Source organism: Xyrauchen texanus, chromosome 2, assembly GCF_025860055.1.
Source record: "Xyrauchen texanus isolate HMW12.3.18 chromosome 2, RBS_HiC_50CHRs, whole genome shotgun sequence".
Classification (NCBI taxonomy): Eukaryota; Metazoa; Chordata; class Actinopteri; order Cypriniformes; family Catostomidae; genus Xyrauchen; species Xyrauchen texanus.
The window spans coordinates 48,620,804-48,638,659 of record NC_068277.1 but is presented as its reverse complement, the minus strand read 5'-3'; the positions used below and the strand labels follow the sequence as shown (position 1 = coordinate 48,638,659).

General features: G+C 38.6%; 1 protein-coding gene across 2 annotated transcripts in view; it reads left to right on the top strand.

Annotated features, from left to right (window-relative positions):
- LOC127662458 (CREB-regulated transcription coactivator 3-like) overlaps nucleotides 1–17,640 on the top strand; it is a 54,944-nt gene extending 37,304 nt beyond the window's left edge. For both annotated transcript variants that reach the window (XM_052153644.1, XM_052153637.1), the window contains 9 exons: nucleotides 7,203–7,241; nucleotides 7,675–7,760; nucleotides 8,052–8,101; nucleotides 10,476–10,693; nucleotides 11,412–11,677; nucleotides 12,058–12,318; nucleotides 13,156–13,239; nucleotides 13,345–13,537; nucleotides 15,847–17,640. In XM_052153644.1, the coding sequence (XP_052009604.1) occupies nucleotides 7,203–7,241; nucleotides 7,675–7,760; nucleotides 8,052–8,101; nucleotides 10,476–10,693; nucleotides 11,412–11,677; nucleotides 12,058–12,318; nucleotides 13,156–13,239; nucleotides 13,345–13,537; nucleotides 15,847–16,052 (1,403 nt within the window). In that variant the 3' untranslated portion in view covers nucleotides 16,053–17,640. The remainder of the gene's footprint in view (nucleotides 1–7,202; nucleotides 7,242–7,674; nucleotides 7,761–8,051; nucleotides 8,102–10,475; nucleotides 10,694–11,411; nucleotides 11,678–12,057; nucleotides 12,319–13,155; nucleotides 13,240–13,344; nucleotides 13,538–15,846) is intronic.
- The last annotated feature ends 216 nt before the right edge of the window (nucleotides 17,641–17,856 follow it).

Genomic DNA, 17,856 nt, shown 5'->3' with positions numbered 1-17,856 from the left:
ATGTGTATGGAACCAAGCGATGTACAGTTTCCTGGCTCAGCTAATTATCCCTAATGTGATCACACCCACAGGTAGAGGGCGCTATTCATAAGGTAATGTACTGAGGTGAACAATGCAAATGGTAAACGCCCCATGATCGTGCCTTATAAACAAAGTTCATTAACTTTCCTGTGCATTTGGAAGATCGCACGATACACAAGCGAGGAAACTTCTGCTTATAGTTACAATAAAATTGCTGTTTTGGCTAAAGCAGGCATTTCAATTGTATGCTGTATGATATAAATATGATATGTAATATGATATAAAAATAATATGAATGTTTAGATTATATTTTACCTAGTGTTTATGCTTCCTCATTATCATCAACAAAGCTTGTGCTTGCAAATATCTGTTCAAGGTGTAAATGAGTAAAATGCACTTTTAAATATGCCCATATTAGAAAATCAGCAACTTATAATGATTTCTGAAGGATCATGTTACACTGAAGACTGCAGTTATGATGCTGAAAATTCAGCTTTGATCACAAATGGCATTTTACAATATATTCAAATAGAAAACTGTTCTTTTAAATTGTAAAAAAAAAAAAAGAGTTCACAATATCACTGGTTTTACTGTATTTTGGATAAAATAAATGCAGCCTTGGTCAGCAGAAGAGACTTCTTTTAAATGGTAGTGTAGGTCTAAAATGAAGATAGGTCTTTATATAAAGAAAATGTATTGTCTGATTACTTTTAACTTAACTTGATTTTGATCAGTCTCCTCACATTCATTCACTTTGTCACATTCCTCATTGATTGGCCCAGGGGAGGGGTCTTTTGTCTACTCAGGTGGGAATTACAATCAATATTCATTATAGTTCACAACTGCTCACATATGACCTTTCTAACACTAAAAGTGACTTACAAAAGTTAAATGACTAAATTGTTTTGTATAAATGAGTGATCGGGATGGTTTTCACATCATTTTGTAGCAAAAACTCTAGGCTACAAGATCCAGTCCTCAAAAGGCTTGTGGACAAATGTTTAGTATGTGTTATATGGCCTTACTTAAGATTTATTTAAAATTGTATTTTTTTCAAAAAAATGTTGCTCACATATTGTTGTAGCCTTGTATTCTTATTGTTATAAGATTCAGAAACCCTTGTTATTAATGATTCCTGTGGCCTTCAAGTAGCCATTTTTTTGTGTATGTTGACCATAAAACTAAAAAACTAGACTATTTAGTGAAGATGGACCACTTCTGTTAAAATTAATGGGAGAAATTGGAGCACCCGGCAGTCAATGGATGTAGAAAGGAAGATGCTTAAAGCACCCCCCCACCCCACACCTCCAATTTAAAGGCAAATTGAATATGCAGCAATATGGAATATATTATGAAGACAATCCACATAAGATATGGATGATAAATTGTATTGCTTAAATCCACTTTAGTGTAGTGTGTTTGCAAGACACAGCTGTGGGTCACTGTCAGTTTGTTTACCTTGTTGTCTTGGTTACAAACACAGGCATTTTATATGTAATGCTGAAAATGGCTGTTTGTTTTAAGGATGTTCTCTGTAACCTTTATTGTTCAGTGATTTATAGATATTGTAAAGTCACTAGTGGTCTATAGTAGGTCACTTATTTATGATACATGAGCTTTACATATGTTATGTTATTACCCATAATCTCAAAAACAACCAGAACCAGAGATCCTGTTTGCCTCTGTGCTGGGAGAGTGTGTGCTTCAGTAATAACGTTTTAAAGATTATTGGATTATGTCATTGGGTGGGATGTGTTGATCTTCAAGTTCTTTGCTAGCTGTGGAAATCTTTTAAAAGTATTGTGTAAAAACTGCTATCTCTCTTTCCTAAAATAAATAGTTTATGCATTACCGTCATGTTGTTCCAAACCAGTATGACTTTATTTTGAGTGACCAGTGGCTGTCAACTTCAAAAATAAGCAAAATAAATGTAGTCCATTTTAAGAAGCCATACAATAGCTTCGTATATAGGATATATAATATAATATAATATAGGATTTCTTGTGTTTCGTGAATAACGATTGAAATTATGGGTTGTTCCTCACACTAAGCTCTGTCGTATGGCTTCAGAAGACTTGGAATTTTCCACATGAGTCAAATGGACTACGTATTTGTTGCTTTTATGGTACTTTATTTCTCATTTTTTTGGGTGAAAAGAAACTATTCCCGAGACACTATCACACTGACATACACTGGTGGCCAAAAGTTTGGAATAATTTAGAGATTTTGCTGTGTTGGAAGGAAATTGGTACTAATTTTCAAATTAGTGGCATTCAACTTATCTCAAAATATAGTCAGGACATTACTGATGTAAAAAAAAAATATTTGAAAGTCATTTTTTTATCAAATCTAGACAGGCCTCATTTCCAGCAGCAATCACCCCAACACCTTATCCTTGAGTAATCATGATATATTACTAATTTGGTACTAGAAAATCACTTGCCAATATTTAAAATACAGTTGAAAGCTATTTGGTTCATTAAACGAAGCATAACATAGTCTTTGATTTTGAGTTGCCACAGTATGCAATAGACTGATATGTCTTAAGGTCAATATTAGGTCACAAATGGCAAAAAAGAAACCGCTTTCTCTAGAAACTCGTCAGTCAATCATTGTTTTGAGGAATGAAGGTTATACGATGCTTGAAACTTCCAAAAAACTGAAGATTTCATACAAAGATGTACACTACAGTCTTCAAAGACAAAAGGACAACTGACTCTAACAAGGACAGAAAGAGATGTTGAAGTTCAGATGTAAAACTAAACAAGAGGATAAGTACATCAGAGTCTCTAGTTTGAGAAATAGATGCCTCGCATGTCCTCAGCTGACAGCTTCATTGAATTCTACCCGCTCAACACCAGTTTCATGTACAACAGTGAAGAGAAGACTCGGGTGCAGATCATATGGAAAGAAAAAGCCACTTTTGAAACAGAAAAACAAAAAGAAAAGGTTACAGTGGGCAAAGAAACACAGACATTGGACAACAGATAATTGGAAAAGAGTGTTATGGATCTTAACCCCATTGAGCTTTTGTGGGATCAGCTAGACTGTGAGGTGTGTGAGAATTGCTCGACAAGACAGTCACATCTATGGCAAGTGCTACAGGAAATGTGGGGTGAAATGTCACCTGAGTATCTGGACAAACTGACAGCTAGAATGCAAAGGATCTGCAAAGATGTCATTGTTGCACGTGGAGGATTTTCTGATGAGAACTCGTTGAAGATAACATTTTTCAAATTGTAATAGTCATGTTTCACGTTATTAATGTCCTGACTATACATTGTGAGCAGTTGAATGCCACTTTGGTGAATAAAAGTACCAATTCCTTTCCATAAGAGCAAAATTTGTACATTATTCCAAACTTTTGTCCGCCAGTATATAAATGTACATCAGTGGAGTTGCCAATGCTGGTTCAATCACATCTGCCCTGGGTGGGAAAGATAAAAGTACAGTTATGTTATGGTCACCCTGTTAAGTCAATAGGCTCATACAGGATATTTGGTAAAGATATTTTGCAACTATGACACTTCAGACTGATTAGAAATAGCTGCACATAACGACATGACAGACAGCAAAGATTAAATCTCTGTCTGGCAGCTCGTCAGCACTTTACTCAGTTATGCACACAGTTGGCACTGTGCGGAGGTGTGCAGACAGGCTCTCGTGATCTGAACAGGTACAAACCAGTTACAATCGCTTCGGATTGAAATATGTCTCGCATTCACTATCACAGTAGTCTCATCCTGAACCTGCTAGCCAACTTGGCTGTGTGATGTAACAATGCCATTCATGCGTGGAGCTCCTGAATGCAGTTATACCGTATCACACTGTGTGCCAAGTTCAGGAAATGACGCATGTGGACATTTGGACATGATAAATGCTGTTTCTAATGCTATCGAGCTGTATGGATTATTCTAGAACAACTGTAATTGTAAATAATAATCACATTCTGAGTCCACAACGGAGTTATATATATTTTTTCTAGTTGTCTTTATGTCCCAGTCAAGGCGTTGTATGAGACTCTCAGCTGGTTTCTGTTGGGGGAAATGAGGTGTCTCCGTACTTTTTGTTTGACTCATTGTGCGTCGCAGTTGGGCGCCTGAGACAGGCAGCTTTGCTGAAGTGCTGGGGCTGGTCGATCTGGCTTTGGGCCCACGCAGCAGTGATGCTGGGCCAGCATTGCCAGAGGAAGCAGAAAGGAGGTTTGTTTCCACAGGATCTCTGTGGTGTGTGCAAAACAATGCCTCTCCATTGATTCACTGTGCGCTGGTGGTCGCACATTCTTTCCCTCTTTCCTCAAAGCAGTGGCTATCAGGAAGGTTTCCTTAAAGCCTAGGGCACACTATACTATTCAAACTCCTGCGACACGCCCTGACAAGTCGTAGACGTTACAACCGATTTAAAACCAACTTGAATAACTTGTCGTCAGGTGTGCACACTCTCCAGTCAAGTGAGAGCCACAGCCAATGAAATATAGAAAGAGCACAAGAGCAGAGAAAGGTGTTGGGAAGCAGGAGACAAAAAATTATTAGAAAATAAAGACATCACCCACATCTCCCTATGTCTAATTAATTTTCAGCTGTTTTTTACTTTTTTTGTCTTTGTAAATAAGCGCTTTCATGTTTGTTGATGTTAGCAGTAATAAAATGTACGAGTTTGTGAATTAATTTAGCTATTGTCATTTTTAGATACATTTTGGGCAATCCATTTGAAACCGAACAAGGCTATAGATTGCTGTAACGGACGTTTTTTTGCCAGTTACGGGCAGTTTTTGAAATTTTGAAAACGCGAATGCATGAACATGCACAATAGGGACACGGATAGGATCAGCACACACATTAGAATCTCAATTTGGTACTCCATTAAAATAACTCTAATCTGTCCTAAACTTCATATTCGTATAATAAGAGGAACTGTGCGCCTGTTTTTAGCACTTTCTTTTTTCTTTTACTTTTTTGCACTTCATTATCTTTAAGCAATACACAGACATAATGATTGATGTATGGTCTCATGAAATCAGAGAGACTCTCCCTCGAAATTCGAACTTAAGTGGTCAAAAGTGACGACCAGGTGTAACGGTGATGTCTCCCTTGTTCACTTGTGATCAGATCACCCAAAATTCATGTTAATACCAGGTGTACACATGGCCTCAGTTGGAGACGAATTGTCATGTAGTTGATACACCCAGCCTGCAATCAGTTGTGTGGCACGACGGAAAACAAGATTTTGATTTGCAGGTCCTCGACTGCAGATCGTGTACACTTGGTTTTAGAGACCGTGCACACTAAAAGGCCATTTTCAAATCACCTTTATGAGTTTGTGCTTTTATCCAAAGCGACTTACACTGCACTTATTACAGGAACAATCCCCCCGAAGCAAGTTAAGTGCCTTGCTCAAGGACACAATGGTGGTGGCTGTGGGGATCAAACCAGTGACCTTCTGATTACCAGATATGTGTTTTAGCCCACTACACCACCACCACTCCACCTTGCTTGAGGCTACGGCTGAACGATTAACCAAAATAAAATAGAATTCGTGATCTGACCTAGTGCGATTTTCAAACCACGAGAGCTGCGATTTAATTAAATAAATAAATGGTCTCAACGTGCTGCCCAATGTGCTGGGCCTATGTGCATGGCTGTTTTGTCTGTAGTGTGTTGTACTTTCTTAAATGCATGTAAATGGTATCATTGTATTATACATGTGGTTTCAGAGTGGTTCTGTGCTCCATACACACAAACACTATCTATCTGGTGCCCTGCGTGACAGGTGTGCTTTCAGTTATGTGTGCATTGAGTGCATTATCTAAAGGGCCCAGATTTACTTTAATTGCACTTTTGCATAATTCCACATACCTCTATATTTGGATGCTTCTATATTTACTAGACAAATTGTAAATAACCCTGTGAGAGCTGGTTTTGTTGACAGCAAAGCAGATGAGAGCATTTCACTGCATTGAAAGGCTGTCGTCATCTCGACATCAAACAACATAAACTTTTGTCCCTTCAGTTTTCAAAATAAAAGCTTGCACTGAAATGAAGGCTTTAGGGTTTACCGGGACTGCATAGTAAGTTAAGAAATTATTGAAGAAATAAATTACTATTAAATAATAAATTATTATAGTAATAATGATCATTATTACTATACAAATATAATATATTTCTATAAACGTTTTTAAATGTATTATTATTATAGCCATAATATAAAATTAAAGTTGACTGGGTTTCAAAAAAATAATGATGAAAAGTGATTGTGATTCTTTTCTCCCCTTCGGTTTCACTGTTTTATTTATTTATTTATTTTTGAGGACTCAAGTGTGAACAGTACTTCTGGTTGGCAGGAAAGCATGGGCAAAACATGGTTTAATTTTGGTTAAAAGGAATCACACATGTTTTATGTTCATCATATTGCAGTACAAATCGCATTTGCAAATAAAGAAAATTATTTATTTATTGCAATTTTAATTTTTGTCCAAATCGTTCAGCCCTACTTGAGGCTGTTTCTTCTTAACAACTCCGCACGGCTCTGTATGTGAGATCAGGGAGTAATTAAGTACTTTTCAAATGCTTAAGAACCAGTGATTCATTTGACAAAGGGATGTTCAACACTGGATCATTTCAGCGTCTGGTGTACATGAAAGCTTGCATGTTGTCTGTTACTTTAGAAGTGGTTCAGTTAGATATATTTGTCAAAATGCTGAAAGAAATGTAACATATGTGAGTCATGGATCAGCAGTAGCTCACATGCTCCTGACACAATAGAGTTATCCCCCCACACCCTCTCTCCAAATTCTTTCCTGTCTTACTCCACTGTCCTGGGTCCAGATACACGAAACATTCTAAAGAAAAAAGATTCTTAACTACAATTTTCATCTTATTGTCTTAAGAAGCTTGATGTTCCGCACTGATGTTTTCATTTGATGCTACGTTTATGCCTCACATCCACACTAGAACGGTGTTTTCCTCCACGGAAACAAAGGGTTTCATAAACATTTCCATTTCTGCATACTTTGGACAATGAGGACATTAAGAAAATGAAAATGGATTTGTGTGGATGTGGGTTTTTTTTTCCTCACGAAGAATATACAAATAAAGGACATTTGTAAATGCAGAAGTGTTGACGGCTCTTAAATGTATTTGGCTTTTGTCTTTCTCTCTTTGCTTGTGGTGTTCGACGTGCAGCGAGCATGAATGAAGCAGAGGTCGAGAATACTGGAGATGGTAAGTGTACAGTATGTGTTTACGTGTTTGTCTGTTGACCATCTATTAAGTGTTTAGCCCACCAAAAGAAGATTCTTTATATATGCAAAATCAAGGTCCTGCCATTCAGATTATGCTTTGTAAGAGGCAGCGCCTCTTTAATGACAGCATCTTCCCTCAAATGGACGTCCCACATCTCTTCTCCTCAGCTGTGATTTAGTGTAGTGGGTTGATAAATGCTTTTGCAGACTAGTTGGTGTACCCTGCTGGCATGTCCAGCCATAGGTTCTGTTGGAGTATTGGATTCTTGGTTACTTTCGAGTTATTATTTTGAAGCTGCCTATCAAAGACATAATCAGTTAGTGAAGATGAGCAGTTGTGCATGAATGTGAGTGGATTTGAATGACAACAGGGATTATCTATATCATGTAATGAAGACTATAATTTTTTGCAGTGTTCTCATTTCCTGGTGTCACTAATGAGGAGAATATGCTTGGTGTGAATAAGCCACTGCCCAGACAGTTGTGGGAGGCCAAAAAGGTGAACAGTTGAGATTATTTCATGAAATTAAGTTGTATGGTATTTATTTGTTTAATTTTTCACCCAGAAATGTCTTTAATTATTGTCTGGCTTTGGTTGACTTCTGTATGGGAATTAACCTGATCAGATTTTTTTTTTTACTGTTGATTACAGAATAAGTGTTGTTGATATGCATATAATGCTATTTTATCTGAATAGGTAAAACTACTAATTCGTTATTTTAAGGTAACGGGCTGATAAATGTTTATTTTGTAGGTGTGGCACTTTTAACACATTTAACACACATTGCAGGTGCAGTCTCTGTCCTCCCGGCCAAAGTCCTGTGAAGTGCCTGGAATCAAGTAAGTGAAATTGGTGTGCGTGTGCGCGTGCGCGTGTGCGTGCGTGCTTGCGCGTGTGCGCGCATTTGTGTATTTCCCTAATTATAAGATGTAAGTCCCGACGACAAGATACTACTTGCTTAGGATTTTAGTGATTCAATATTTGAAGATATCTCTACATTTTGGTTTGGGGCAATTCCACGGAAATGTCAACCTAGTTTTAAGCAAAGGAACAAAACCCCTTATAAGTGGTTCATTTAAGTCTAATCAAACAGCCATATTTCATTTTCACTTTAACAATAATCATAATTTTCCTGAAAGAACAGGAAATGTCTGATAAATATATGCACTTTGTCATTACAGTGCTTCTTTTTGAAATTCTAAGACGCACATTTATGAAGTCGCTGCATTTCAAGTGCTTTGTCATATATGTTTTTTCAGAGGTTAATTTTATATCACTCAAACAATATTATATGCTTTCTGTATGAAGCTTATTTATGTACATTTTATGCATGACAGACAAATGGCCTCACTTTACTTTAAACACTCGTAATAATGTGTTATGAACGTGGCAGTTACGAACTTCATATCAAATCATAAGGAAACATCCCCGCTCATTAATTTACCATAATGATTCTGATAGATCACTGACTCTTGCTTTGATCTGTGACGTGTTTCAAGCTTTCTGTGTCTAAAGCTAACATTTAATAATGGATCATTTTGACAAACTTTGCAATTTGAGTTGAGCCTTTTGTGGTTTAGTAATCGTGCAAGGCCATGTGGATACTTCAATCTCATTTTTATTGATTATGCAGCCTTGATTGATATCATACCGATGTCTCAGAGGTCAAAGCCCGCCGTTTCCAAAGCATTTTGAATGGTTTTCCCTCATCATGAAAGTGCTGCTTTTACAACTGTCATGTCCGTAATGGAGAAATGTCACCGATGTAACTCAACAATAAATAAAAATAAATATTACATTTTCTTAGTTAGGACTGCTAGCCTTTGTACATTCTGTGGATATTTCTCAGTTGTACATTTCAATTAAATTGGATATACTGGCAATGATAACTGTAAGGGAAAATACATGGCTAGGTTTGCGTTAAAAAAAATGTAATGCACAAGTTGGAGGCAAAGAACTTCTCGACGCGAAGAGAATGTTGCCTTCGAAGTTAATTAAAATAGTTGAATGCACACCTAGCCATGGATTTTTCAGTTTATGTCCAGTGCTGGGTAGGAAAAGATTACATGTAATCAGATTACAAATTAATTTTCAAATCAGATTCAATAATATTTAAAAATAAGATTATATTATTATGTAAATATGGATTACATGATTGCAAATTAATCAGTCGAAGGCAGGAAATGTTGATTATTTATGGATCACTAGTTCTTTTTAAATATTTTATATGTATCATTCTAAAATCAGCCTACAGCTGTTATACTTTCGATAAATCTTTTGGAAGAATTTCAGAAGTGGGGTGTAGGGGTTGGGTGTGGAATTGCACATACAGACCTGATACTATCCATAGCCATAATTACACTGAAGATGGAACGGTTTTCTACACATAAATGTAGACCCGATTGCATTATCGCTGTAAAGTTTTGTGGCATTGATTTTCAGATACAACTGGTCTGATCTGTTACCACACGTTAACAGATGTGATTGCGTTAGTAATGCCAAAATTGCAGTGTATGAACAGTTGAAGTACCTTTTCTATTTAACTCCGACAAATAATGAGTAAAACACACTCAAAGTCAGTTCAATTTTCATATTTTAATCCACTATGTTTTCTGTTTTTTTTGCTTTATATTTAAGCAACATTATGTCAAAATGGTACAATCTTATTCTAGTCAAATGCATGTAAACAAGAATTAGATCAGAAGTAATGCAAAGTTATCAAAAAGCAATCATTTTAGATTACTTTAAATATAAAATCCACTTTGTAAATGTTACTGAATACAATTTTAGTCATGTTATTTATAATCATTACCAGATTACAATTCAGAAGTAATTTCAACTGGAAGAATAAAAATAAAGTAGACACCGGGATAAAGTAGTGCACAAAGATTATTTATTTGAATGAATTAAATAAAACGCTGTACAAGTCATTGAAAAGTGATGTGATGGTTAATCTTGGCTGTGAGAGTGCTAAAACTATCGCAGTGACTCATTACTCAGGACAGCAGAGTAGGCGTATTAATATAGAATGGTGATTAAAATGGAACTAACCTGTTCATTAAACAGTTTAACACACGTTCCAGCCAATCAGAATTGAGTATTAAAATAGAACATGGTATAAATGAAGTAAAATTTCACATTTTTACTGCAAATCTCACATCCAAATGCTGGAATTTGATTGTATTGAAATTGTCCATTTTTATTTCTCTACAGTATATTCCCCTCTCCAGAGCAGAATGCGGGTCTGTCTCACTACCAGGGCACGTTAAACACTGGTGGCTCTTTGCCTGATCTTAGTAACCTGCATTTCCCCTCTCCGCTCCCCAATCCGCTGGACCCCGATGATGCCGGATATCCCAACCTGAGCGGAGGCAGCAGCACCGGTAACCTCCCTGCAGCCATGATGCACCTGGGCATTGGAAACTCTCATGGTCAGTGGTTTAACTATATGCAACTTAAACCCTCCTTCAGACAGATTAATATGTAGTGTTGTTGTTGTTTTTGACAAGACTCATTTCTTGTACAAACAGTCTAAACAAACCAAAGACCTGCTAATCTACTGTTCACTGTGCCCTAGCTCTGTTTGTGACTAAATCATTATTCAAAGAGGCTGTGTAAAGCATCTCCTGGCTGAACACTCTCCTCTTTGTTTAATGGCACACTGTAGGCGCTTTCTGTGGAATGAATGCCATGTGTTTTCTAAAGGGCCACATCCATGCATAAGACCACAACTCTCCTCCTCTTCCCCCCTTTTTAAGTCCATCCGCCATCTGATCGCTCTCTTTGACTTTCATTCTCTTGAGCTTTATTCTTTCCATTCGCTCTCATGTCTGGGAATAGTTGTGCTGGGATGTTTTTGCTGCCCATTTCAGCAGTGCTGTTTGTTGATTGGCTGATCCCCAAAGACACAAGTGATCTTTAACCTCTGAATTGGCTGCTCATAAACCGCTCTCTTCTCTCTCACTCTCACTGGTCCAGTAACCTGCAAACAATTGCTCAGTGTCTTTTCTAAGGAGTTGACATCAGGACAGGAATATCCCTGTATGCAGCCAGTTTTTCTGGCTGTTCATTTAACTATGGCAGTTTGAGGAGAACTTTTGACCTCATGGTGGTCTGAATCTGATTATATCATGTTTGTTGTTCTCTCAGGGCTGTCATCCTCCCTAAGCAACCCTTCCATCCAGGCGTCACTCAGCAACTCTCAGCTGCACTCATCTCTCAGCAATCCATCCATCCATACATCTTTGCGTCTCTCCTCGCTGCCCAACCCTCCTCCGACGGGCATGGCGAGTTCACCCAGGAGGCGGCCGACCCCCATTAGTCCTCTGACACTCTCACCAGGGGGTGATCAGCGGCGAAGCCTGAGCAAGCAGCTCTCGCCGACAATGTCACCCTCTCTATCTCTGATTACACAGGTAAGAAGGTGATCGTTAAATCCTCTCAACCAGTGTCTCGGATTCACCTGTGATACATTCAATAGAGGTGTGAGGAGTAGAAAAGTCTGCTGGCTTCTTGGAAAGGTTATATAAATGGCTTAGTTGAAATGTGGCACCTGGTTCATTGTTCAGAAAGTCATGGCATGGACAGTGTTTTGCCATGTACTGTAGAGAAGCTTGCAGTTAAAGGGATAGTTCACCAAAACTCATCATTTACCCTCATTGTGCTAATCCCTTATGACTTTCTTTTTTCCATATAACATCCTAAAGTAGATGTTAGGCAGAATGTTATTTGACTGACAGCCTCAGTCACCATTCACTTTCATTGTGTTATTTTGTAACATCTCTGCTTTCTTTAGGGGGTTGCCTTGGACACCATCAACTTGCAGATGGAGCCACCACCTCCATACCCCCTTTACCAGCAATCCCAGCAGCCCCTGCAGCAGCAGCAACAGCCTCCCCAGTCCCATCTGTCTATGCAGCAGAGTTCCCAGCATCAAGTGGTGCAGCAACGACAGCCTCAAGGCAACCGCCAGCACCAGCAGCAACAACAGCACCAACAACAGCACCAGCCTGTGTCACCTCTGCAGAATGTCCAACTCGACTTTAATTCCAGTGCTGTGAGTTCCCATTGGATAGAACTGTTAGAAGAGACAGGGCTATAGGGGGAAGGCTATGATGTTCAATTCTTGTTTTTGATGTGTTATACTTTTACAGTTGTATTTGCCAGAGGATGCAATCCAGGCAACATTTAATCAAGTTATAGAATAGAAATGGCCATAAAGCTAAAGTACAAGGAGTTTCTTGGCTCAAATTACCATTTTAAGGCCATGTGCTGTGATGCCATGCCTTGCTTTTATATACTCACTGAGCACTTATTCATGCAATTATGTAATCAGCCAATTGTGTGGCAGCAGTGCAATCCATAAAATCATTCGTATATGGGTCAGGAGCTTCAGTTAATGTTCACATCAACCATCAGAATGGGGAAATAAATGTGATCTCATTGATTTCAACCGTGGCATGATTATTGGTGCCAGATGGGCTGGTTTGAGTATTTCTGTAACAGCTGATCTCTTGGGATTTTCACACGCAAGAGTCTCTATTGAGTGTATAGAGAATGGTGGGAAAAACAAAAAACAACCAATGAGCAGCAGTTCTGTGGACGGAAAGCCATGTTGATGAGATAGGTCAGTGGAGAATAGCTAGACTGTTTTGAGCTGACAGAAAGGCTATAGTAACTCAGATAACCACTCTGTATGCTTGTAGTGAGCAGAAAAGCATCTCAGAATGCACAACGCGTCAAACCTTGAAGCGAATGGGCTACAGCAGCAGAAGACAAAATTATTAGGACCATAGTGTTGCCAATTAAGTGCTCAGTGAGTGTATATTGAGACAAATACAGTATACTGTTAGTCATATTTAGAATAACTCCTCCTTGCTTTTTTTCCTCAAAGCACAACAGCATGGGAGCATTCTTTAATGATCCCTTAATGGAAGCACAGTTCTCTGGACGTCAGTCCAAGTGTTCATCCTATCAGGTAAAGATGTAAGGTCCTATTCTGCAATGTATTCTTTGTTTCTGGTTCCTTCATTGTTCACTTTTGGGCTTTGGTGCAACATGTGTTTTGTGTGTGTTTAAACAGCAGGATCAATATAATATGTTGGAGAATGCCATGAGCTGTGTGGCAGGTGGATTTGACCCTTCCTACTACTTCTCCCAGGCAGCCCTCATGGGCTTGAGCGATAGCCATGGCAATCTGCAAGACCATCTTCAGATGAGGCCCAACATGCTCTACTCTAATTTTGGAGGAGGAGTGCCCAACATTATCCTTACCGGTATGGATGATAAGACAGTAAGCCATTGTGTAGGCTTTTTGAGACTTTCACCCATACGTTTCCATCAACAGACCTGTATTTCTTTCGAAGCACAAGTCCCTAATTCTTAAAATTAGTCTTGCAGATCGTACACCTTGGCACCGAGTAAATGGCTGTAGGCCGTAGAGTCTCTGTGCTGTTTGGTGCTAGTAGGCGTTCCCACTCTGTATCAACCTTATCACGCGGTGGATCAGTGTCTGCACTTCAGTTGGTAGTCACCAATCATCTCTAAAAAAAATATATATATTTTCTGTGGTCGCTCATGTTGCTGGAAATCGATAACCCTTTCTATTGTGCTGTTAATGTCAGTTGGTTACTGATATAACTGAGAACCAATACTGGCCTGGTTTCTACTGACTTAAAAAATGAATGATAATCTAACTGACAACTTCAATACATAACCAGCATACCAATGCACACACCACATAAGTCATTGCTTACGACGAGGCTGGAGGCATTGTGCAAGTCAACATGCTAGAAAAATGCTAGAAACAAATGGTCAGACGTGCATATACTAAAGCCAAGCGCACACTACAGATCTGATCGCAGATGTGGTGTCAATCACATGATCATCGTCCCCGACTGAAACTACAATCCCGAAATTACTTCTCAAACTCCAGCACATAGCAACAGGAGAGTTTATTCTTGAATACATGTCACAAACAACATGAAAGACGTGCCCGTTATTGCACTGATTTGCACAGAAATGGAAAAAACTGCTGAAAATAATGAGACAGTGGTTCAGGAGGTGTGGGTGATGTTTTATTCTTTTAATAATGTTTGGCTCCTGATACCCAATGCCTTTCTCTCCAATTGAACAGTGGCTGTTGCCTATTGCCAATCTCTTCGAAATAGTGCGCATATGAGATGCTTGATTGATTTCTTAAGATGCAGGCTTGCTATTAATGTCACTTTACTATCACCTGAGGTGTGGAATAAAGAAGCTGACATCTGCACTCTTACAGAAGCAAATATCTCATGGAGCTATTCTGGACCAGCAACCAAAAAAAAATGTATTGAGGTTATACAGTTGAAATCAGACGTTTACATACACTTAGGTTGAAGTCATTAAAACTAATTTTTAACCACTCAACAGATTTCATATAAGCAAACTAATCAAGTCGTTTAGGACATCTACTTTGTGCATGACACAAGTCATTTTTCCAACAATTATTTACAGACCGGTTGTTTCACTTTTAATTGACTATATCACAAATCCAGTTCAGAAGTTTACATACACCAAGTTAAATGTGCCTTTAAGCAGCTTTAAAAATTCCAGATAATTATGTCAAGCCTTTAGACAATTAGCCAATTAGCTTCTGATAGACTAATTGGAGTCAATTTGAGATGTACCTGTGCATACATTTTTAAGGCCTACCTTCAAACTCAGTGCCTCTTTGCTTGACATCAAGCTTCAGTTAATGTTCACATCAACCATCAGAATGGGGAAATAAATGTGATCTCAGTGATTTAGACCGTTGCTTGATTGTTGGTGCCAGACAGGCTGGATTGAGTATTTCTGTAACTGCTGATCTCCTGGGATTTTCACAGTCTCTAGAATTTACGCTGAATAGTGCCAAAAACAAAAAAAAACATCCAGTGAGCGGCAGTTCTGTTTGGAAATGTCTTGTTGATGAGAGAGGCCAACAGAGAATGGCCAGATGGTTCAAACTGACAAAGTCTACAGCAACTCAGATAACCGCTCTGTACAATTGTGGTGAGAAGAATAGTGTTGCCGAGTGCTATTTTGAGATGCGGGTTGGAGCTGATTTAGCAGCTCGAGGGGGGCCTACTGTACACAATATTAGGCAGGTGGTTTTAATGTGGCTGATCGGTGTGCATATATATATATATATATATAATGCAACAAGACAAAATAATAACAATTTACACATCATCCTGTTCAAAGGTTTTTCCATCCTCTTGGTTCTTAACATAGTGTGTTGTCTTATAGAGCATCAATAAATGTTTTTTGAACAGGATCGTTTGTGTAAATTCAGTAATTTTTTTGTCTTGTGGAATATATGTAAATACAATATCTGTTGTGTCAAATAGAATCATCAGGGCTTACTAAATAAAAAAACAAAATTCAATTTTATGATCCCCTTTTTTTTTTAATGATTAACAACTTGTAGATTCTGCAAAAGGGGAAGTATAGAATATAATTGTCAATTTCAAACCTATCTAGTGTCTTACAGGTTTAGGTATTGTTTAAGGCTGTATTACAGCCCACTAGTTCGCTCAATTAACTAGGTCTCTCTTTCTCTTAGATGACTCCAATCCCAACCTGTCTAAGGACATCAGCAGCGTGTTATCAGCCGTGCCCGAGTGTTTAGACTCCGAAGGAATTTTTCCATTGGAGGATGAACTTCGTATCGAGCCACTCAGCCTTGATGGACTGAGCATGCTCAGTGACCCAGATATGGTCCTGCCTGACCCCTCCGTAGAGGACAGCTTCCGCAGCGACAGACTTTGAAAAACCACACGCATGTATACACACGTAAATACAAAGTCCATGAAGACTAAAGCACAGAACCTATAGCACTCACATGTTCTATACAAATACAAAAAGATGAACATGTCTTGTCATTTTTTACATTTCCTCAAACCAAGCGCATGCATAAACACTACATGTTGATATAAAGTGAAACATCAAACATGCATGACTCATTGGCCATTCTCGCTCGGCATGTTCCATCTGCCTCCTAATACACCGTTCATCACTCATCAGATGTGTGAAACAAATCTGGGTGCTTCACACGTGCTATGACCTGTGAAGAAAACGAACCAAACATGCAAGCTTGGACACATTTAACCCACATTTATACTGTGTAATCTATTAATTGTGCAGAGTGACAATCAGAACACTGAAGCCCTAGCAATGCTAAACAGAGACCACCATTCTAACAGTGATGGCTGGTTTGGGCCCTTGAACTGCTGGTCTTATTGTAAGCCATGTAACCAAAATGAATGTGTTTGTTTTACACATTTGCTTCTGCATGTTATCAGAAGGTCACACCAGCTTTCAGTCACACTTTCCAAAAGGATGGGAAGCCTCCCTGGACAATCCTCTCTTTAGGCTGTGAATGTGAAGACAGTGCGATGACGACAATATGATGTGTTATGGAACAGAAGGAGTCGACAGCCGGCCTAATACCAGCCCATATTGATGCACCAAATGCTGTGATACGAGACACCAGCAAGATTGTCTGAGCCTTGCCCTCTCCACCCTACCCTACCTATGTTTTAGTACCAGGACCAGAACATGCATGGTGTGAGGTCCTCTGTTGAACTGCTTCTACTCGCCAACAGCCACATGTAACGCCTCCCGCAGTGCATGTTGTTGTTTATAGCATGTGCTGAGCTAATTGGGTAATATTGCTGTGTAACAGGTTCTCTGGCCAATCAGTTGTCATCTTGTTTGCAACTTGTCCGTCCGTCCGTCCTATCACATACTCCGAATGTGGCCAGTCCCCTCAGTCAAATGATAGAAGAGAATTCAAAAGACTTACGCCTCTACTCAGCACAGTCATACTTTATAAAAAGAAGAGTAATCTAGCGGTGTATAGAGCATTATTTTGAAAATTCTTAACATGTTTGTTTTTGTAAAAATAGATTTGCCACAGATATATATATATATATATGCCTCATAATTTTCTGTCTTACTAGAATGTATTTTTGAAACAGAAAAAGGGGCAAACTGTTTACAAAGAACTATGAATAATAAATGTGAGTAGGCGCTGAAATTTGTATGATTTTGGTATAATTCTGATATCAAATCATCCGCAGTCAGTAAATAGAAGCTTTGGCTATGCAGAACTTTAGCACAGATGGCTAACCCTAGACCATAAAAAGTATCTATTTTACTTGTATATTTACTATATCTGTGTGCTTATTTCAGATTTTATACAGACTTGTAATGCAGCTTATAATGTCAATTGTATTTGTATTCGTTCATCATGTTTTTTCCCTTTTGAACTTTCGTTGTGGACGTCTACTTTTGTGAACGTTTCTTGTGATGGTGTTTTTCAGCATGGGCCTTCTCTCTCTCTCTCTCTCTCTCTCTCTGCTCTCTCTCTCTCTCTCTCTCTCTCTCTGCTCTCTCTCTCTCTCTCTCTCTCTCTCTCTGCCTCTCTCTCTCTGCCTCTCTCTCTCTCTCTCTCTCTCTCTCTCTCTCTCTGCCTCTCTCTCTCTCTCTGCCTCTCTGCCTCTCTCTGCGCAGCTTTGATTCTTGTCAGGGGTTTTTCCAAAAAGAAAAATAGTGCAATTCCAAATTTTAA